Source organism: Eriocheir sinensis, unplaced genomic scaffold, assembly GCF_024679095.1.
Source record: "Eriocheir sinensis breed Jianghai 21 unplaced genomic scaffold, ASM2467909v1 Scaffold441, whole genome shotgun sequence".
Lineage (NCBI taxonomy): Eukaryota > Metazoa > Arthropoda > Malacostraca > Decapoda > Varunidae > Eriocheir > Eriocheir sinensis.
In genome coordinates this window covers 322,501-345,469 of record NW_026111767.1, presented here as the reverse complement: position 1 = coordinate 345,469, position 22,969 = coordinate 322,501, and the positions used below count along the sequence as shown (strand labels likewise).

At 44.6% G+C, this 22,969-nt stretch overlaps 1 protein-coding gene across 1 annotated transcript in view; it reads left to right on the top strand.

Annotated features, from left to right (window-relative positions):
- The first annotated feature begins 19,212 nt into the window (after positions 1–19,212).
- The window catches only part of LOC126992324 (ankyrin repeat and protein kinase domain-containing protein 1-like), a 135,502-nt gene continuing 131,745 nt past the window's right edge, over positions 19,213–22,969 (top strand). The window contains exon 1 of the mRNA XM_050850997.1: positions 19,213–19,453. Coding sequence (XP_050706954.1) covers positions 19,228–19,453 — 226 coding nt within the window. The 5' untranslated portion in view covers positions 19,213–19,227. The remainder of the gene's footprint in view (positions 19,454–22,969) is intronic.

Here is a 22,969-nt window from a genome sequence, read left to right as displayed (position 1 = left end):
CAAAAAGGTGTTTTAAATAATTATTTGCCTTATATATGCTTTCTGCATGCTAGGTATGTCATATCATTGCAGATTTACTCATTTACTTTGAATTTATAGGATACAAATCTCGTTTTCGTCACCTCAACCGCTCCCCTAAATCTCCTTACCAAAACGCCGATTTTTCTTTCGCGAGCGACCGAAAAGCAGCCGTCGAGAGCGACTGTAAGACCCGATCACGAGCGGAAGGCTTTCGTTCGCTGGCCAGCGAACGAAAACGGGTGGCTATAAGACCGGCCCTGCTGGGGTCTGCATTGACGTGAGGCGAAAGTCTATGGAGTTTATTGGCGAGAAAGTCGCGTACTTCAGTCTCTGTCTCCTCGTCGTCCCAGTCTTCATCCGCGTCACTGAAAACGTCTTGCCAGTGATTTCTGTGTAGCGTCTCCTTCTCGTTGTTGTCGTACACTTTGTCGCGTGTGGGGGAGAAGAGGTTGTGGGGTTCGTCGTGTCGGTTCCCATGAGTTGTTTTGTCTTACGCCAGAAGGTGGCTGGGTCATGGTATAGTGAGGCTGTCTCCGCAATGACCTCGCCCCAGTGGGCGCGGCTGTCGCTCTGCAGGTGTTGTTGTAGCGTGAGTTGGAGCTGTTTGTGGCGTCTATAGAGAGGATAGGTGCAGCCGTTGGTGTTGGCCTCATGCTGTATGGCTTTGTGTTGTGCTATTAGGGTGCGTGTCGTGTGACTCAAGTGAGAGTGTGTTAGAGTTTTGTGGCGTGTTGTTGGAATGTTGTTTTTGACTTCGGTCACAACTGTGATGTACCATTCTTGGAGATACGTGTCGATGTAGTCAATCGAAGCTGCGGGTTGACGGGAGAGTCCTTGAGTTTTTCAGCGATTTCTGTGTGAAATTGATCCCAGTTGGCCTGGTTGAAGTTGGGTCTGGGGCGTGTTGGGATTTGGATGGGAGTGGTAGAGATGGTAAGGATGACAGGGATGTGGTCGCTCATGGTGATGGGGCCTTGAGTAATGCTGATATTGTGATAAGTGTTGTTGTTTGTGAGGAGATATCCGGTGTTGTTTCTGTGTTGTGAGCTATGTATGTGGGGAGGTGTGGGCCTATGTGTGAATGGTTCGTTGATTAATCAGGTGTTGTATATGTCTTCCTTTGATGTTGGTATGCGTGTAGCCTAGTTTCGGGTGGTTGGCGTTGGGATCGGCTACCATGTACACAGGGATCTGTCTCCTAAAGATACGTGTGAAATCTTGAATTGGAATGAAGTTCCTGGAGGGGGGCTGGTAGAAGGTGGACCTTGCCCGTGAGAGTGGTGATCTCCACAGCGAGAGCGTTCGAAATGAAGTCATCTAGATGGTGATCGCAGTGCCGTCTGTGTGAGAGTTTGAATAGTTTTTCCTGTGTACGGAGAAGCCGTGAATCTTTAGAATTTAGATTGTCGCCATCGGGAACGCCGTGGCCAATTAGAAGGATGATATGGGGATCCAGGTCCCTATAGACATTGATCAGGTCGAATTTGTGTCTGTTCCAATTGAGGACGTTATGCTGTATGACTCTTATCTGTTCCATTTTTATCTGTTGTTACGGGTGTTGTGTGCTTTGGTTATTTTGTGGGGAACAGGGTCAGTGCGGCGGGAGGAGGGAGGGGGAGAGGGAGGGGGAGAGGGAGAGGAATGAACTACATGCTCTGAGTGAGAGGGGGTTAGAGAGGTGAATGTGGCATCGCGTCTGCGGTGCTCAATGTTGGATACTTGGGGTTCAGGGGAGACAAGGTGAGTGGAGGAGGGGGAGGGGCTGGTGGACTGAGATGTGGGTGTAGCGTCACTGGCTGGGGAGGCAGGAGCAGAGGGAGTAGAGGCCAGGGTGGTTGCTTGCTCTGCGTCGGAAACCGAGGCTTCATCTCGCAACACTTGCTCTTCTCTGGCTGAGGCTGCGCTCACAGGGGAGAGGGGCTGAGGCGTGGTAGTGATGGAGGTAGAGGCAGGTGCTGGCAGAAGAATGGATGGGAGGAGTTGGGAGGAGTCAGGAACCTCCGGGATCTTTATGGCAGGGAGCTTATTGGCAGTGAGGACCTTGTTGAGTTCAGTCTCGAAGCTCCCTGGGTTAATGCTGTTTTGGAAGTGTGCATGGGCCATGGACGTGAAGATCGATGTTATGGTATCAACTTGAATGGCAGGGAGGGAGGGAGTCGGCACCGGAGAGGCTGATGTGGTGGCCCCGCTGTAGGTTTGGGGCTGCCTTGTCTTCTTGGCCTCTTTCGCCGTTACCACCGCCCTGCGTCGTTCAAGGCATTTGTAGGCGAAGGTGCGTTGTCCCTCCCAACAGTTTACACATTTCGCTTGGGCAGAGCAGGTCGTGAAGCGGTGTCCTTCCACTCTACATTCGTAGCATATAGCGAGGGTTTTGGGTTGAGGGCAGTCCTTTGTGAGGTGTTGTTCAATCTTATAACAGCGCATGCAGGTTGTGATGGGGATGAACTCCTCCCTTTGGATTTGGTGGTGAGGGATGCGGAGGCTAAACATCTTGAGGCCCTGTTCAGTTGATTTGATGGCAAGGGCAGTCTGCTTGATTTGCCTAAAATTTAGCACAGCATTTCCTGTCGTAGTTTTTTTCTTCTTATATACATAAATAGACATATATATATATATATATATATATATATATATATATATATATATATATATATATATATATATATATATATATATATATATATATATATATATATATATATATATATATATATATATATATATATATATATATATATATATATATATATATATATATGAGACGGGTAGCTACTTGCAAACATAGTCAGCCTGTAACGGTGTACCGGGGGCGTTTAAAGGCGTTGATTAAGACTTCAGCTTCCTTAAGGCGAGTATATTCTTAGCCTATATGTACAGGAGCGTCTGAGCGAGAGTGACTGCCGTTGTGTGTCAGTCGGATTCTCATGAAGGAGTCACGAGTTACAGATTGGAAAATAATAAAGTTACAATTGGGCACGTATGTCAAGGTGACCTCCACGCTTGATGAAATGCTTTGTATACAAACTGAGACGGTAAACACTGACGGACGACATTCCTATAAGGTGGCGTGATCTATCTGTCGTGGGTTTTTTCCACTGACAATTGTATGCCTAATTCGTGGTGATATTAAATAATAATAATAATAATAATAATAATAATAATAATAATAATAATAATAATAATAATAATAATAATAATAATAATAATAATAATAATAATAATAATAATAATAATAATAATAATAATAATAATAATAATAATAATAATAATAATAATAATAATAATAATAATAATAATAATAATAATAATAATAATAATAATAATAATAATAATAATAATAATAATAATAATAATAATAATAATAATAATAATAATAATAATAATAATACATTGATATCCTTCTATAACACTGCTCGGTCACCAACCAGTGATCGCGACCTCATGATTTACAAAAATCTAACTGGCAGTCTAGCTATCATTATTATACATAGTAGAATCATGTTAAGCAGAATGCTTATGATACAATTACATTAAAACACTGGCTATGTAAGAACATATGTGTAGTCATAATATAAATGGTGAGAGGTAAAACACAACGTGTGTGACATGAATCATAAGAAATCTCGCAGAAGATAAATATAAGGACACATGTATAAGTATCTATCAGCTGGCACGATTATTTGCATCCTGTCGCTTCGTCTGAGCAACCAAATAATCGTGCAGGACAGAGTTCCTCCTAATAAGGTAGCACACGACAACGAGACTGACGAACATCAGAAACATTGGCACAAAAATGCGAGGGTACAAGTAAGTGAGGTGCAAGTATTCAGACAGCGTTTCCTCCAGGGTTTTTGCAGACTCTGTTTCGTTTGCAAAAGACAATGAATGAAGGGAGTTAGTCACATAAGAGATGCTGGAGAAGTGAATGTTATCGAGAGACCGCAGAGGAAACACTCGATGGGAAATATTGGCCGTGAAAACCAGACGGATCCGGGACGGGTACGTTGTTATGTTAGTGAAGCGGATATAGCATGCTTCCGCTATGACATAGTGACCAGTAACCCGTTGATAAGTGGTACCCTCCGGGCAGATGATTGATACATACATGTAGAACGACTGAGGAAAATAAAAATAATGTAGACCCTGAAAGTTCTTATGGAAAACAGGTGTTGGTGGTAGCTGCTTTTAAGGGCACAGGGAAAGAGCGTCAGACGCGTTCACCCGGGTAAGGGCGATCTCGCATACCCCTCCTCGAACTCGTAGGAAGGCAAAAAAGAGACGCAGAGCAATAGAATCGCCTGAAGACCGTCTCCTTGCAATATTGCAAGAGGGAGTAGCTAGCCGTCGAATACAGAGCGAAATCCTTCGCGATTAAGACAAGAGACGGGGTCGTGTCCAGGGCTAACACACTGTCCTTAGCGGAAAAGGGAAACGGGACAATTTCGTGTGCCTCAAACACGTCCGCTGTCTGAAACGGAACATGAATGATTATGGCATCGGGGGTGAGGCTGGACTCAATCAAGGGGTAAAAATATTGACTCATGTCTGTATTAAATAAAGGCTTGATACTATAATTTTGATACCCGATATGGATAGTCGTTTTCAAATCGTGTAGAGGGAACAAGGCAGGTGTGACTCTACAGTGAGCTGCATCAACCATGTTGCTAATGACCTGCTGATTTGCCGTTGCGACAGAGTTAATGACGTTTTCCAATACATGCAAGGCCTGATTTAGGAGGATGAACTGATTCACCTGGTCGATCTGCTTGACAACTATGTTGATAACCTCTACCATCTTATTAGTTTGCTCTAGCAGTTCCTCAATGTGAGTCTGCAATCGCGCAAGTTTCCTACAATTGGCGTTGATCACCCTGCGATTTCTGGCAGCAAAGGAAAGTACATGAGCGTAGTGGTCCCACAAATCGCGCACGTCCTCGTCGGTTGCCGTACCGAAGAGGAACTTTGAGGCGGACACAACTGAGTGAAAACTATAATCCATGTTTACCTCATCAACTTTTCCCCATAAGAACAGAATCCTATCCTCCAGTAGCTGAAAAAGATTCAGAGAGTTGGTACTAGAAGGTGCCTTTGATTCCCTAGTCTTGGTGGCCCGTATGGCGTCTGCCATGCCGAGTAGTTTTTCTGAGACTATCCTGACTGTGTCTGTGGTGCTTGTCAAGGAAGTATATGGATATTTTACGAGGAGCACATCTTCTATGAGGAAGACCTCTCCTATGTGTGCATGCTGTGAGGGCGCCAGGCTTCAGGTGGATGGGTGTCGCTGCGAGTAGGGAGCCGAGGTACAACAATATGATCAGAAAACGCAACATCATGATCTGAAAGTGGTGGGAATGAAGTATTTAAACCCGCGGTCTCAAGCTATAACTATGGGTGGGGGTATGATCTTGTTGAGTATTTGACTCTGAGGGGGAATTACCAATATCAAGGTCCAAAGGTGAGGGAATTACTTTCAGATGATCACTGTGAACTTCTAGACTGACTCCACTATTTGACTCAAGAACCTCGAACCGATTTCCCCTAACATTCCGAACAACTCGGGAAGGACCCACAAATTTAGCCCCCAGTTTCGAACTCCTCTCCGCTTGCTTAATCATGGCTGTGTCACCCTCTTTTAACTCCACCGGGACGGCCTGTTTGTGTTGTTTTGACATCATTTCAACCTTCGTAGCTTTTAACGTACTCCTAACCTCTGAGTGTATCTTGGAAAACATATGCATCTGCTGTTGTGCGTACCTATCAATGTTGTAGAAAGGTTGTTGTGGTTTTGTTAGGAAGTCGTACGGAAGACGTTTCTCCACCCCATATAAGATGTAGTAGGGAGACTTCCCCGTAGAGTCGTTTACCGACGTATTTATGGAAGCGGCTATGTGCGATAGCCAATCCTCCCAGTTATCGTGGAGATCGTTCACGATAAGCCTGAGGACCTGTAAGATTTCCCTATTAGCCCTCTCCGCCAACCCATTAGCAGCTGGGTTGTAAACTGTAATGAAGGATTGCGTGATGTTAAACTGAGCGCATATTCCGCTCAATACGGCGTTCCTAAACTCGGTGCCATTGTCACTCAAAAGAATTCGAGGAGACGAATGTGGACACAACACGTGAGTCACGAGGGCATGGGCCACGCGTGTGGCTGTCTTGTCCTTGAGAGGCGCTAGGACGAGAGACCTAGAGAACTGGTCGACGCACACCAATAAGTAGCTCGAACCATGATGGCTCTGGGGGAGCTGTAATAAGTCTATATTAACAACATCCCATGGCGCCTCTGGTACTGGGTATTGCAACATCGGTGCTGGCCCTTTTACGGATCCCTTGTGTTTTGCACAAACGACGCAATGTGCGACATGTGTTTCTACATCAACCCGTAATGTGGGCCAGTAGTATTTTTATCTGGTGACAAATAGTGTCTTGTCCCTTCCTGGGTGACCCGCAGTGGGTGTGACACACCCATTGCGGGTCACCCAGGAAGTGGAGTTATCTGTGTGCATAAGAGCGGCTCCTAGTCCACTGGCCGAAGCGTCGGTACAAAGCTGAAAGGGGTCCTCGAAATCCGGAAAGACAAGGACCGGAGCCTGTGTAAGCGCTTTCTTTAGATCCTCAAAGCTCGTTTGTTGAGCTGGGAGCCACTGAAATGGTACGTCTTTCTTTAATATATGGGTTAGGGGACTCGCGCGTGCTGCGAAGTCCTTTATGAATGGTCTGTAATAACCTGCGACTCCCAAGAAAGACCGTACCTTGTCTGTAGACGTTGGTTGAGGAAGCTCGGCAATAGCCTTTATTTTGTCGTCCACTGTGTGGATGCCGAATTCGTCCACGACATGCCCCAAGAACTTGATCCGAGGTTTTAAGAATTCACATTTGGTGAGTTTGAGCTTTGATCCGACTTCCTGAAGTCTGTGTAGGACTGCTTTTAGTGTTTCCATGTGTGCATGCACGTCTTTACCTGCTATGATGATGTCGTCTAAATACACATAGATAGAGTTGCCCAGCAAGTCCCCAAAAACGCTGTTCATCGTCCTTTGGAAGGTCAAGGGAGCTTCTTTGAGCCCCAACGGCATCCTCTTCCACTCATAGTGGCCATGAGGCGTGCTGAAAGCCGTTATTTACCGGGACTCGGGGGCCATGGGAAGTTGCCAGTAGCCACTGACCAGATCAAGACTCGTAAAGACTTTATTTCCTCTACCGAGACACATCAGAAGATCTCTAAGAACGGGAAGCGGAAAATGATCATCCACGGTCGCGGTGTTCACACGCCGGAAATCAATCATAGGGCGGTAAGAACCGTCTTTCTTTGGAACCAGAAACAAGGGTGAATTCCACGGGGAGTTCGATTCTCTGATGACACTTTGTTCTAACATATCAGATATAAGTTGCTGCACGACTTCCCTCTGACTGTGGGGGAGCTTGTATGCATTGATATATACAGGATTGGTATTGGGTTTTAACTTAATGTGGTGTTCAGCACACTGTGTAACTCCAAGCGGCTCGCCTGGTAGAGCAAGCGCCCCCCTATAAGGATCCAGTAGCTGGACTAAGGTTGGCTTAATTTCGGAATAGTGTGCAACTTTCAGGAATGCCTCTAACTTAGCTGTGTCTTGTTTGTGAGATTCCTGACACGCCGAGGTTATGCCCGAGACTTGGGCTGAAGGGTATTCAGCTGGTTCCGGGGCTACATTTTTCCCATACACTAGACACTGGCATAATCGAACACCGTGTTTTGTAACGGTGTACCGGGGGGCGTTAAAAGGCGTTGATTAAGACTTCAGCTTCCTTAAACGGGTATAGTTTAGACTCCACCGCAATAGGCAGATCAGAGTGTGAAAGAGATTTTGGAGTGAAAATGAACTCTGACCTAAAACTAAGTATGCAATGTATTAGTGCGAGGAATAGGGCTAACAGGGTATTAGGCTTTATTAACAGGACGGTAACCAACAAAAGTGCAGAGGTCATCCTCAGACTCTATTTAGCGTTAGTTAGGCCACACTTAGATTATGCTGTCCAGTTTTGGTGCCCACACTACAGAATGGACATCAACTTGCTAGAATCAGTTCAGAGGAGGATGACCAAGATGATTCAGGGACTGAGGAGCCTCCCATATCAAGATAGGCTGAAACATCTCAATTTATATTCACTTGACAAACGAAGAGTGTGGGGAGATCTGATAGAATTATTGAAATGGGTCAAGGGTTACAACAAAGGCGATATAAGTAAAGTACTGAGAATTAGCCAGCAGAATAGGACACGCAGTAATGGATTTAAATTAGAAAAGTATAGATTTAGGAGGCAAACAGGCAAGCATTGGTTTAGTAATAGGGTGGTGGGGGAATGGAATAGACTCGGCAATCACATAGTGAGTGCGGAGACGATAGCTTGTTTTAAGAATAGACTGGATAGCTACATGACCGAGGATGACAGGTGGTAGTGGGGGGGGGGGGGATCAGGAGCTGCCTGATGTAGGCCATCAGGCCTCTTGCTGTCTCCCCATGCTCTTATATTCTTCTTATGTTCTTATGTTCAAGCGCCTGGTCCATGTACCCTCTGCCGCTCCTAACCCCACACTGCTCCTCGCCAACCATACAATCTGCCCCCCATCGGTCCCTATCAATCAATACAATACAGTCAATCAATACAATAATATAAAAAAAAACTTAAATCACTGCTCTTATATAGAGTCAAGAGAAGTGGTCAAAAGAGAGGTCAATTTCGGTTGGCGAGGTGTCCTGGTACTCTCCTCTTGAAAGAGTTCAAGTCATAGGCAGGAGGAAATACAGATGAAGGAAGACTGTTCTAGAGTTTACCAGCGTGAGGGATGAAAGAGTGAAGATGCTGGTTAACTCCTGCATAAGGAATTTGGACAGTATTGGAATGAGCTTGAGTCATGTGGTGTGGGGCCGCGGGGGTACAACACGGCGGTGGAATTAAGAGGTAGAAGACTTGATGAGAGGAAGAGCCTCTTGACTCTACTCTGCACAAAAGAGGTGTAGTCTATGTGTGTAGCCCCCGACACGTGAGATGCATACTCCAAACGAGGACGGACAAGGCCCCTGTATATGGATAGGAACTGTGCGGGGGAAAAGAACTGGCGGGTGGAGAGGTGTCTTGATACACTCTTCTTGAAAGAGGTCAAGTCATAGGCAGGAGGAAATACAGACGAAGGAAGAATGTTCCAGAGTTTACCTCTGAAGGGGATGAAAGAATGGAGATGCTGGTTCACTCTTGCATAAAGGGTTTGGACAGTATGGAGATGAGCATGAGTAGAAAGTCGTGTGCAGCGTGGCCGCGGGAGAGGGTGAGGCATGCAGCTAGCAAGTTCAGAAGAGCAGTCAGCATGAAAATATCGATAGAAGATAGAAAGAGATGCAACATGGCGGCGGAATTTAAGAGGCAGAAAGCTGTCAGTATGAGGAGGAAAGTTGATGAGACGTAGCGCCGTATACTCCACTCTGTCCGGAAGAGTTGTGTGAGTGGGGCCCCCTTCTCAGCAACATATTATTATAATTATTCTTATTGTTCTATACGTTAGTTAATAATATATTAGGTACTAATTTTGTGCCAATGTAAACATTAAATAAAATAATATAATTCCATGTCTGTCGGGAAGCTTCGGCTTGACAGGCTGTGCCATTGCCATGTTTTATGGTATGTTTATATATAACAATATTCTTATATTTTAAAGGCAATAAATATTTACTTACATACTTACTTACTTACTTACTTACTTACACACACACAAACGCACGTGAGATCCATACTCCATACGAAGGCGGACAAGTCCCCTATATGTGGAAGCATCTGTGCGGGGGAGAAGAACTGGTGCAGACGATACAGAACGCCCAACCTCATGGAAGCTTATTTAGCGAGAAAAGAGATATGAAGTTTCCAGTTGTGATTTTGAGCTAAGGATACGCCGAGGATATTTAGTGTTGAAGAAGGTGACAGCTGAGTGTTGTCGAAGAATAGGGAATAGGTGTTTGGAAGATTGTGTCGAGTTGATAGGTGGAGAAATTGGGTTTTTTCAGGCATTAAAGGACACAAGGTTCCTTTTACCCCAATCGGAAATGATAGCAAGGTCGAGTGTTAAGCGTTCTGCCGCCTCCAGCCTGGAGTCATTCTATACTTTGTTTCATGTTATCTGTCCACTCACAGCGTCATTCTCCATGGGTGTGGCACCTGCGCATTGTAGCTCATGATTGGGTGAAAATTGTCATGTCCGATATCGTTGGCCACGTGCGATTAATGGTCAAACTTTCGTCAGTAATATATATGAATGTTTTTATGTACAAGGAAACCATGACACGTCCTTATGTACATCCCAAACACGCCGATCTGAATGGATAACACACCATACAGGCACACGAAAGACAAGCTTGTGTTAGACAGCGAAGGCAGATCATACGCGAGCTAACAACAGGCTTAAAATAATAACCTTTATTTCATTCAAGATGCAGAAAAATACACCAGGTTCTTTAAGTGTAAGAAAAATGTTCTTTAATAATTCCTTGCATGTAAATCACGTGGCTAATACTTGACGCAGCAAGAAACATTACTGATGTGAGGCTTGGCTATTTCCATCGTGTGCTGTACGGCATAGTAGCGAGGCACATCGGCATGTTTGGGATTTATATGCCAAGGTGTGATGTTTTTTTGTATACGTAAACATTCAAACATATCCTTGCAAATAAGGAATGAATATTTATCGCCACAGTTTCTTTTCCCTCCATCACGAGGCAGCAATGCGCGTGTGCCACGCCCACACTCGCGAGTGGACGGATGGACCGAACCCGACTACAGCAGAAGTGGCAGCAGCAGTGCCACTGGCACTGACATTGTCACTGTTATCCCCGCCACTATTGATGCTGTTACTGCCGCTGATAAAAGGCTCATTACCTTTGGGATTGTTAATGACCATAACTACTATTATTAGATCATTATTATTATTATTATAATTATTATTATTATTATTATTATTATTATATTTATATTTATTATTATTATTATTATTATTATTATTATTATTATTATTATTATTATTATTATTATTATTATTATTATTATTATTATTATTATTATTATTATTATTATTATTATTATTATTATTATTATTATTATTATTATTATTATTATTATTATTATTATTATTATTATTATTAATAATAATAATAATAATAATAATAATATTAACATTATTATTATTATTAGTGTTTATATTATCATTAGTACTGTTTTTGTTGTCATAGTTTTCATCGATATGTCATTATTATTATTATTATCATTTTTATTATTATTATTATTATTATTATTATTATTATTATTATTATTATTATTATTATTATTATTATTATTGTTATTATTATTTTTAGTGTTATTATTGTAAGGACATCTTCGACAAGTTGAGTGCAGGAGGAGGGAGGAAGCACGGGTGTGTTTGAGATGAGTTCATTCCCGACTAGTTTCGCTTTCGCTTCTTGAGAGGAACTGAGGTGGCTTTTTTTTAGACAGAGAGAAGAGGGGGAAGAATTAGAAGAGGGTGGGTGAGGAAGGTAAAGAGAGAAGTAAAGAAGGAGTAGGAGGGAGAAAAGAAGGCGGGAAGTCCACCTATCTAGGGCATTTTATGACACTTTTAGGCTTACAATCAGTTCATGAAGCTGAAGTTTGGTTGATACATTGTTTGGCACGTAGTCGACGTTATGTTCACAACAAGTTCTTACATGTTTGATTTCGGAGGAGTCACGATTGTGTTTACATTTGTGTTTTTGGGTGTAACGTGTAGTTGTGGTGTTTGCGTATAGCTAGCTAGCCGAGTGTGGATGCAGTGATTCTGAATTTGTTTCTTTGGGGTGGATCAGATTCAGTGGAGTAGCGGTGCAGGCAGGGAGTTTATTGCGGCAAGGGTGCTTGGGAAGGCTCTGTTGTACCTGAGTATGTTGTTCGCGTTGTCAGTGAGGGTGTTGAAGTGGTGTATGTTGATCAGGGCAAGTCTTTGCCATATTTTTGTGGCTGTGTTGTGTATACGCATGTTGAGCGGGAGAGTGTTTGTTTCTATGTGGATTTGCTCTGTGGTCGTGGCGTATGGGTGGTATTGGTTGGTGGCAAAACGTAAGGCTGTGTTCTGGACCCTCTGGAGTTTAGCGAGTTGAGTGTTACTGAATGTGTGTGTGGGTATGGGAGGGTAATCAAGGATGGCAGGATAAGTGTTTTTACAAGGTGGGTTTTTATGTTTGTGCATGGGCATCAGCTTAAATCTGTATAGTTTTGACGTACTGGCATACTGGACTCTATTCTGGACATGTTTATAGTAACCATTTGTAGAGATGTGGAGACCCAGGATTTTGCCCGTTTGTTGCGTGTGGTGTGTGTCATTTGCAGTAATCAGTTGTTCATTGGTATAGGGAGCCGAACTTCATGACAGTGAATTTGTTGGTGTCGGTTTGTATTCGCCATCTCGACTCATAGGAGTTAAGGGAGTCAATCTCCCGGGATGTTGAGAGATGAGCCACCTGAACTGACCTCCCTGGATAGCCGACGATTTGAGTGACATCGTCGGCGTATGAGATGATCTTGCCTCTGAGTGGGGGAGGGGTATCTCTGGTGTAGAGTGAATCGCGTCGGGGAGAGCACACTGCCCTGAGGGACACCGCAGCTCAGGTCAAAGCTGTCACCGAGGTAGTTTCCAACTCTTATTCTCGCCGACCTATCATCTAGAAAGTCGCATATGAGCTTTTCGAGAATGATAGGAAGTCCGAGGTGTAAGATTCTTAGGTGCCAGACTTTGTCGAAGGATTTGGTGATGTCTCTCAGGACGAGATGGCACTGTCCCCCGTCAGCTTTCTGTTGGGCGACAGTCTCGGTCACAAGAGCGAGGACGTGCGTGGCTCCCCTGCCTGGGCGGAGCCCAGACTGTAAGTCTTTGTCGATGTTGGAGTCTTCAAGGAATGTCCTGAGTCGGTGGTCAAGAATTCACTCAAATATCTTCCCCGGCTCTTCAAAGGGGGATATTGGCCTGTAGTTAGCGGGGTAGTGAGGTTTTTTACCAACTTTTGGTATTAGCCTCAACGTGGCCTTCTTGAGCTTGTCGGGGAAGTAGCCTGCTGAAAGGGCGTCATTGAGAGTCTTTGTTTAAGTATGCAATGGCTTCAAGGAGAGGTGTCTTAAGATGGTTTTATTTATGCCACTTTGTCCTGGGCATGTCTTTTTCATGCCTTTGATTATGGAAAGGATGTGTTCGGATGTAGTTTCAAAAGTGAGGAAGTAGTTGTCAGAATTAGTCTGCTGGCGTCTGCATTGACGTGAGGGGAAAGTCTATGGAGTTTATTGGCGAGAAAGTCGCGTACTTCAGTCTCTGTCTCTTCATCGTCCCAGTCTTCATCCGCGTCACTGAAAACGTCTTCGCAGTGATTTCTGTGTAGCGTCTCCTTCTCGTTGTTATCGTACACTTTGTCGCGTGTGGGGGAGAAGAGGTTTTGGGGTTCGTCGTGTCGGTTCCCATGAGTTGTTTTGTCTTACGCCAGAAGGTGGCTGAGTCATGGTATAGTGAGGCTGTCTCCGCAATGACCTCGCCCTAGTGGGCGCGGCTGTCGCTCTGCAAGTGTTGTTCTAGCGTGAGTTGGAGCTGTTTTTGGCGTCTATAGAGAGGATAAGTCCAGCCGTTGGTGTTGGCCTCATGCTGTATGGCTTTGTGTTATGCTATTAGGGTGCGTGTCGTGTGACTCAAGTGAGAGTGTGTTAGTTTTGTGGCGTGTTGTTGGAATTTTGTTTTTGACTGCGGTCACAACTGTGATGTACCATTCTTGAAGATACGTGTCGATGTAGTCAACCGAAGCTGCGGGTTGACGGGAGAGTCCCTGTGTTTTTCAGCGATATCTGTGAGAAATTGATCCCAGATGGCCTGGTTGAAGTTGGGTCTGGGGCGTGTGGGGATTTGGATGGGAGTAGAAGAGATGGTAAGGATGACAGGGATGTGGTCGCTCATGGTGATGGGGCCTTGAGTAATGCTGATATTGTGATAAGTGTTGTTGTTTGTGAGGATGATATCCGGTGTTGTGGCTGTGTTGTGAGCTATGTATGTGGGGAGGTGTGGGCCTATGTGTGAATGGTTCGTTGGTTAATCAGGTGTTGTATTTGTCTTCCTTTGGTGTTGGTATGCGTGTAGCCTAGGGTCGGGTGGTTGGCGTTGATATCGGCTATCATGTACACAGGGATCTGTCTCCTGAAGATACGAAGATGATGACCTTGCCCGTGAGAGTGGTGATCTCCACCGCGAGGGCGTCAGAAATGAAGTCATCAAGTAATTTAAAATTTTGATTGTGCTTGATGGCGATCGCAGTGCCGTCTGTGTGAGACCCTCGAGGAGGGCGGAGTGACTCGGCTGTGAGGAACAGGAGCCAATGGGAGTGGCTCAACCCTCGAGGAGGGCGGGGCGACTCGGCTGTGAGGAACAGGAGCCAATGGGAGTGGCTCTACCCTCGAGGAGGGCGGTGCGACTCGGCTGTGAGGGACAGGAGCCAATGGGAGTGGCTCTACCCTCGAGGAGGGCGGGGCGACTCGGCTGTGAGGAACGGGAGCCAATGGGAGTGGCTCAACCCTCGAGGAGGGCGGGGCGACTCGGCTGTGAGGAACGGGAGCCATTGGGAGTGGCTCAACCCTCGAGGAGGGCGGAGTGACTCGGCTGTGAGGAACAGGAGCCAATGGGAGTGGCTCAACCCTCGAGGAGGGCGGGGCGACTCGGCTGGGCTGTAAGGAACAGGAGCCAATGGGAGTGGCTCAACCCTCGAGGAGGGCGGGGCGAATCGGCTGTGAGGAACGAGAGCCAATGGGAGCGGCTCAACCCTCGAGGTGGGCGGGCGACTCGGCCGGCTCCCGCTCCAGGAGACGGCGCGCCTCCTGGAGCGGGAGCCAATTGCTTGCCTGTTTTATTACACTGCAATTATATAGTTCATCTAGGGCAGAGGTCGGCAGCCGGAACTCGAGAAGAGACAATCTCTTCAAACTTGACAAAAAGGCAGTGCTGCTGGAGCCGCAGTGTATATTATGAATCGTAATTATGAAACCTTCATATTTTATTCTAGTGCTTGCCCATTCTCCCCCCTCTCACCCAAAGCAGGTGCAGGGGTTTTGGTGGGAACACGAAATGCGTCGCAGTCGTGTAGCTTTTGAGCTTGGGGGGATTAAGAATGTCTTCGATGGAGGGAAAACCCTCACATTCGGGGATTTTTTTTATCACGAACGGAAACCACGCGATTTCCCCCATGCTCGCCTCGTTCGCCACCCTCCCCACCCAACCCATGAACCTATGCTGCCCTTAGCCCCCAAAAAACAATATGCCAAAATTACGGTCATGGGCAAGGTTCTTCATTCCAAGTCACTGCCGCGGGAGTCGTTTTCTTTGCACCGTGTTTTGCTGCTGACTGCTGTTGTTGGTGGTCATGCAAACTCTCGTACCGCACCTCCAAAACTAGACGAAAATGTAACAATGAAAACCAATCAATTAACACTTTGATATATCAGGTTACATAAATTACAAAAAAAGAGCGAGTACACACAGCTTTAATAATGTCCCTGATCTATTTACGCTAAACCAATAAAAAATGCACCGTCAAAATTGATCGATGGCGACTCTGGCAATGATAATAGGCTCGTCCAATCAGAAGGCGCTATTTTGAAAGTCACTGTCTTGGACCAATCAGAGCACTGCCTTAGCATGGAGGGAGTCAGTTCAGGTTGGATGTCCGAGTGTGCAGGTGTTGTGTTGAGTGGCGGGGCCGTGACGGGAAATATCAGCAAACCTGAAAAAGAGGAGGGAGTCAGTTGAATACTTGGACTGTCACAAACTATCACGGCAGGAACGAGGCCTCAGTAGAGAGGAACAGATTCGTCCCCTATAAAGAGCAGGCTTGAGGTAAGAGAATGGGAGGGAGGGAGGTTGTTAGGTAATGTTTTTTTTCTTTTTTTGTAACAGCAACAGATGGATAAGTTGGCCTATGTACTGCGCGTTGTCTGTGTATGTTATCGTCATTCTCTCTCTCTCTCTCTCTCTCTCTCTCTCTCTCTCTCTCTCTCTCTCTCTCTCTCTCTCTCTCTCTCTCTCTCTCTCTCTCTCTCTCTCTCTCTCTCTCTCTCTCTCTCTCTCTCTCTCTCTCTCTCTCTCTCTCTCTCTCTCTCTCTCTCTCTCTCTCTCTCTCTCTCTCTCTCTCTCTCTCTCTCTCTCTGTGTGTGTGTGTGTGTGTGCGTGTGTGAGCTAACATAAAAAAGTATACAGAAAAATGAATAATGAAAGATTCTTATCTTCGTCGCCAGCTTATTATCCCGTCTTTATACGGGGTCGCTGTTTTTGATGAACCGCCTCCACGTTCCTTTATCGCCTGTCATGTTGGTGTTGAGGCCCTTTTCTCTCATGTCTGCCGTTGTGCATCCCTTCCATCTCGTCTTAGGTCTTCCTCTCCTTCTTCTTCCCTTCACTTCCATTTCCAGTATTCTCCTCTCGTCACTTTCTCCATCTCGCCTCAAAACGCCCGTACCACCTCAATCTTGCCTCTTGCATCTTCTTCGACACCTCCACCACCTTAACTGTTCCTCTGATTCTTGCATTTCTGTTTCTGTCCTTTCTAGTCATGCCACACATGCATCGCAACATCCTCATATCAGCTACTTCCATCTTCCCCTCATTCATTTTCTTTACGGCTACGGTCTCCGCCCCGTACGTCATTGCTGGTCGTACCACAGTCTTGTATACCTTTCCTTTCAGTTTCACGGGCCATTTCCTATCACACAGTACTCCGGACACCTCTCTCCAGCTTCTCCAAACAGCTTGGATTCTTCCAGTTATTTGCTCCACTCCTCCAGTCTGCACTCCACCCCTTTAAAACAACATCATCTGCATACATCATGTCTCATTGTGTTCCCTCCCTTACATTCATCGTTAGCACATCGAATACATTGTTAAAGAGAAAAAGGCTCAGCGCCGAGCCCTGATGCAGCTCCACCCCAACTCCAAAAGTATCCGTCATACCTGCTCCACACCTTACCCTTGTTTTGGCATGCCTGTACATTTCCTTCACCAATCTTACATATGTTTCCGGCACCTTTCTCTCTCCCAAACATCTCCACGGCTCCTGTCTTGATACCCTGTTGTACGATCTCTCTAGGTATATATATACCATATTCAGTTTTTTCTGTTTTTCTCTGTACTTTTCCGCTAACTGTCTCCATATGAACATTGGGGTAGTTGTTCCTCTTCCCGGCATGAAACCAGATTCACCTCCGGACCCCTCCACCTCCTGCCTCAGCCTCTCCTCCAGTATCGTCTCTAAGATCTTCATTGTGTGCGATAGGTGTTTGATTCCACGGTAGCTCCCACACTCTTGTACATCTCCTTTCTCTTTAAAGATGGGGACCAACACACTCTCTCTCCAGTTATCCGGCATCTCTTCTTGCTTCTCTATCTTGCTCATAATGTTACAGCAGAAGTCTATTCCCTCTTTTCCCTGGGCCCTCCACGCCTCCACCGGGATCTCATCTGGTCCCGTCGATTTGTTGTTTTTGAAGGAAAATAAATGTGTGTGTGTGAGAGAGAGAGAGAGAGAGAGAGAGAGAGAGAGAGAGAGAGAGAAAATGGATGAAGAGAAAACCGAGAAGGAATTCAAACCAAGTAAATACTAAAGGAAAAGAAGGAAAGAAATCTTCAAAATAGGATAAATAATGGACGAAAGGAAGAGAATGATATAAGGTTCGAGGCCAGAAACAGAGGCAGAACAAAGGAGAAAACACCTCAAAGATATGATAGGAAAAACAGTATTTCCATCTCTTTATGGCTGTCTATCTATCCTGTCTGTCCTGTCTGTGTCTATCTCTTCTCTCTGTCCTGTCTGTGTCCATATGTTCTGTATTCTGTCTGTCCTGTCTGTGTCTATATGTTCTGTCTATTCTGTCTGTCTATTCTGTCTGTCCTGTCTGTCTGTATCTGTACTGTTTATTATCTCTGCCCTGTCTGTCGGTCTATCTGTTTTGTCTATTATGTCTGTCCTGTCTGTCTGTATCTGTTCTGTTTATTCTCTCTGCCCTGTCTGTCTATCTGTTCTGTCTCTTCTCTCTGTCCTGTCTGTCTGTCTATCCGTTCTGTCTATTCTGTCTGTCCTGGCTGTCCGCCTATCTGTTCTGTCTATTATGTCCGTCTGTATCTGTTCTGTTTCTTCTGTCTGCCCTGTCTGTCTGCCTATCTGTTCTGTTTATTATGTCAGTTCTGTCTGTCTATCGGTTTTATCTATTCTGTCTGCCCTGTCTGTCTGTCTGTCTGGCTGTTGTATGGCTGTGGCTGTTAGTTCTGTGTGTTTTCTGTCTCTGTCTGTCTCTGTCTGTTCTGTCTTCTCTCTCTCTTCTGTCTCTCTGTCTCTGTCGCATCTTGTCGCATTCTGACTTCAAATAAAAAAAAAAATAAAAAAAAATCTGATGTAGTGTGTGTGTGTGTGTGTTTGTGTGTGTGTGTGTGTGTGTGTGTGTGTGTGTGTGTGTGTGTGTGTGTGTGGAATTTTAAGAAGGAAAAAAAATAAATGGAGAAATAGAAAGTTGAAAATGAAAAAATGGAGGAGGGAGAGGAGGGTAAGAAGAGTGTAAAGTTCAGGTGAAAGAGAGAGACAGCCAAGGGGAGAGGGGAAGAGTATGGTCTCTGTTCTTCCCTGGGAGTGTGTGGTGTGTGGGGAGGGATGGGGCGGGGAGAGGTCGAGGTGGTTGAGGGAAGGGGCTTCATTGAGAGGAAGTGGTTCGAAACCTGGCTGGGTTAGTGATATTGTTATTATCATTATTATTATTATTATTATTATTATTATTATTATTATTATTATTATTATTATTATTATTATTATTATTATTATTATTATTATTATTATTATTATTATTATCATTACAATTATTACCAGTAATGTTCCGTAAACTATTACAATAATTCTTTCCCCTCTGAAGCTTCTCATGAGGGAGGTTGTCGTGTTCGTCGTCAGTAATTATTGATACATTTAATGTGTTTTGGACGGTGAATATTAACGGTGGTGTGTGTTTGTCTCCCCAACACACACACACACACACACACACACACACACACACACACACACACACACACACACACAGGAGCTCCTCACCGCCGTAGGGGCAGGAGACCAGGTCAAGGTCAGGAACGTTCTCGTCAGGGGACGAGACCCCAAGATGACCATCCCAACTAACAGTGGTGGGTCGGGGTGCCTGGTGTACGTTGCTGCTCACCTTGGCCACGCCCACCTCCTGCCCTGCCTGCTGGGGGCGGGGCTCAGCGTGGAGGGCAGCGGCACTGAGGACCAAACACCACTGATGGCGGCTGCCACAATGAACCACAAGACGACGTTAGAGAAGCTGCTCAGCCTTGGTGCCGACCCGCTGGCTGTTGACAATGGAGGTGAGTGGGTGTGGCGGTGGTGGTGGTGGTGATTTTTATGGTGGTGGTGATGTTGTTGGTGGTGGTGGTGGTGGTGGTAAAGTGGTGATTTTTAAAGTGATGGTGATGTTGTTGTTGGTGGTGGTGGTAAGGTGGTGATTTTAAGGTGGTGGTGATGTTGTTGTTGTTGTTGGTGGTGGTGGTGGTAAGGTGGTGATTTTTATGGTGATGGTGATGTTCTTGTTGTTGTTGTTGGTGGTGGTTGGAAGGTGATGATTTTTAAGGTGATGGTGATGTTGTTGTTGTTGTTGGTGGTGGTGGTAAGGTGGTGATTTTTAAGGTGATGGTGATGTTGTTGTTGTTGTTGGTGGTGGTGGTAAGGTGGTGATTTTTATGGTGGTGGTGATGCTGTTCTTGTTGTTGTTGTTGTTGGTGGTGGTGGTGGTAAGGTGGTGATTTTTAAGGTGGTGGTGATGTTGTTCTTGTTGTTGTTGGTGGTGGTGGTGGTAAGGTGGTGATTTTTAAGGTGATGGTGATGTTCTTGTTGTTGTTGTTGGTGGTGGTGGTGGTAAGGTGGTGATTTTTATGGTGGTGGTGATGTTGTTGTTGTTGTTGTTGGTGGTGGTGGTTACGGTGGTGATTTTTAAGGTGGTGGTTGTTACGGTGGTGATTTTTAAGGTGGTGGTTGTTACGGTGGTGATTTTTAAGGTGGTGGTGATGTTGTTGTTGTTGTTGGTGGTGGTGGTTACGGTGGTGATTTTTAAGGTGGTGGTTGTTACGGTGGTGATTTTTAAGGTGGTGGTTGTTACGGTGGTGATTTTTAAGGTGGTGGTGATGTTGTTGTTGTTGATGGTGGTGGTAAGGTGGTGATTTTTAAGGTGATGGTGGTTACGGTGGTGATTTTTAAGGTGATGGTGGTTACGGTGGTGATTTTTAAGGTGATGGTGGTTACGGTGGTGATTTTTAAGGTGATGGTGGTTACGGTGGTGATTTTTAAGGTGGTGGTGATGTTGGATTTCTTGGTGGTGGTGGTGGTATGGTTGTGATTTTTAAGGTGGTGGTGGTGGTGGTGGTGGTATGGTAGTGTCTTTTAAGGTGGTTTGGCTCGGCTTTCATGTTTGGATAGTTGAAAGAGAGAAAGAAGGGGGGATAGGGTAGGATAAAGTTGGAGGAAATTGGAAGGAAGTAGGAGAGATAAAAGGTGGCGGGCTGTCCGCCTTGCTTTGTACATGTCTTATATCTATCTAGGTGTGTAGGTACTGACGTCTATGGCTTTGGTCTTGGATTTGAGGGTATTTTTTTCCTGGCGTTATGTTGTGTATTTGTTTTCAGGTGTTCCTCTGTCTAGGATATTTCTTTGTTTCCTAAACCATGAGTGTTTTTTCTGTCTTTCATAGTTGCCTTTGAGGTTCATAAAATGGTGATCCTGAAGTGCTCTCGTTTTGGTGAAGATTTTGTCGGCTTGTGTGTGAAAAGTGTAGTTTATTGGTTCTATTCCTGCTTCTTCATGTAGTGTTTCTGTGTTCTTTGTGTATGGGTGTCTTTCGTTGAATGCAAATCGGAGGGCTTGGCTTTGTATCCGTCGTAGTTTCATTTTGTTTGTGTAGCTTGTTGTTACTAATGGGACGATGGGGTATTGAATTAATGGTAATATAAATGCTTTTATAAGGCGCAGCTTGATGTTAGTTGCTATGTTATTAAATCTTTGTAAATCCGTTATGGCTTCTATTCCTCTGATTCTGTTTTCTGCTACGTGTTTCTTATGCCTGTACGCGTCATGGTTAGTCCCAGAACGTTTCCTCTTTCTGAGTAGTTTATAGCGGTTCCTTTTATTGTTATTTCATGCTTCTTCGATACTGCTAGTGGTATTATTTTAAACTTGTCTTTGTTCGTCTTTATTTTCCACTTTTTCTCGTAGTTTATTTGTTTAATCTCATTCCGTGTCCTGTTATCCATTAATGCTCGTGATTTGCCTGCATGGCAAGTTATCTGTGTTATGTCGTCTGCGTACTGTATCTTAACACTACAAGCACCGAGGGGGGGCAGATGTGGCCCCCCCTGAGCCACTTCTATCAAAACGATACACTTTTTTATTATTATCAAGTGTAAAAGAAAAACAGTCCTACAGAAAAACGCAGAAAATACCCATGATTAACAAGTGATATCAATAAGAAGCATATGAATCCTCGTTATTTAGCTACACACGAATATTTCGAGAAACTGACGCCAATCATTTTGAAACACAGTCGATACATTATGGAACGAGCGGAAACGGCTGCCGACTGCCAGATGTACAATAACCAGTACGATACCACCATACTATTACTGTTACACTATATATACCTGTCTTGTATACTTCATGTTTTGCATTTATTGTTTATAAAGCTTTGGCTGATACACTAAACAGACCAACAAACAAACTGGCTGTGTTTACTATAATGAAAGAAACGCCGAAATTCGCCGTTGTAGCGTGCGTTCGTATGTGAGTGTGTATGCATGCGTTCTAGCGTGTCAACGGCGGCGGCCGGCGACAAAAAGCTCGTAGCCTCGTCTTGAATGAAGTTTGGTACAGTCGGCTTTAGAGAGTAGTGTTACACTGTCCAGTAAGTTTCGTTCAGAAAGAGACATCTGGTAACCCCTCCACGCGACATGAAAATTATTATATCCTATCGAAATCGTACTGTTGTGGTGATCGGTGGTCACAGGCACTCTACATAATTTTAAGATAGATATTTATCAAAAGTGCCCGTCGCTGACGCTTAATAAATATTTTTTTCTTTAGGCTCTGTCGCTACATTTTAACACGAGCTTTTAGTTTCGTTCAAATTTAGTCAAGAGCAACTCTAAGTTGTTTATCAAACTATGATACATTTAAAAATATACTGCACTTATTAAGGGAGATTGTTATGCCTTTTAACTTAAAAATATAAATCCCTGACAGCCGAGATCTTGTTCTTTATACGTAAAATTATACGTAATAATAGGCTATAAACGTTCACATGATGGCGTCGTCGACCGCGGGCTTTTCTACCCTCGCACTCAACACACACACACACACGCACACACACACACACACACACACACACACACACACACACACACACACACACACACACACACGTATTTATACTTAGATATTACGTAATCTTCACGGAAAAATGATTTTAGATTTTTGATGACCTGAATTGTCTTTGAGGCTTTATAGTGACGGGAATTAAGGCTGCGAGTTAAGCAGACCCTCAAGCCTATTTGCTGTTTGATGGTAAGGAGCATTAGTCACTGCCTGCCCCTGTGAAGGGCAGCATTGCACGCGGTATTTTCAAAGTTTAATAAGAAAAAGTGTTTCAGACTGTTCGTGATATTTTACCTCATCATCATCATCATCATGCAGAGGACATTCATTATCGCATTTCTAAATTGAATTCATGTAATCTGGTATATTTCTAACTACATTATGTTATTATATAATATAATATTATACAACATTATAACTTTACGGTCACACACACACTGTACACCCTGATACGCGTCATTAAC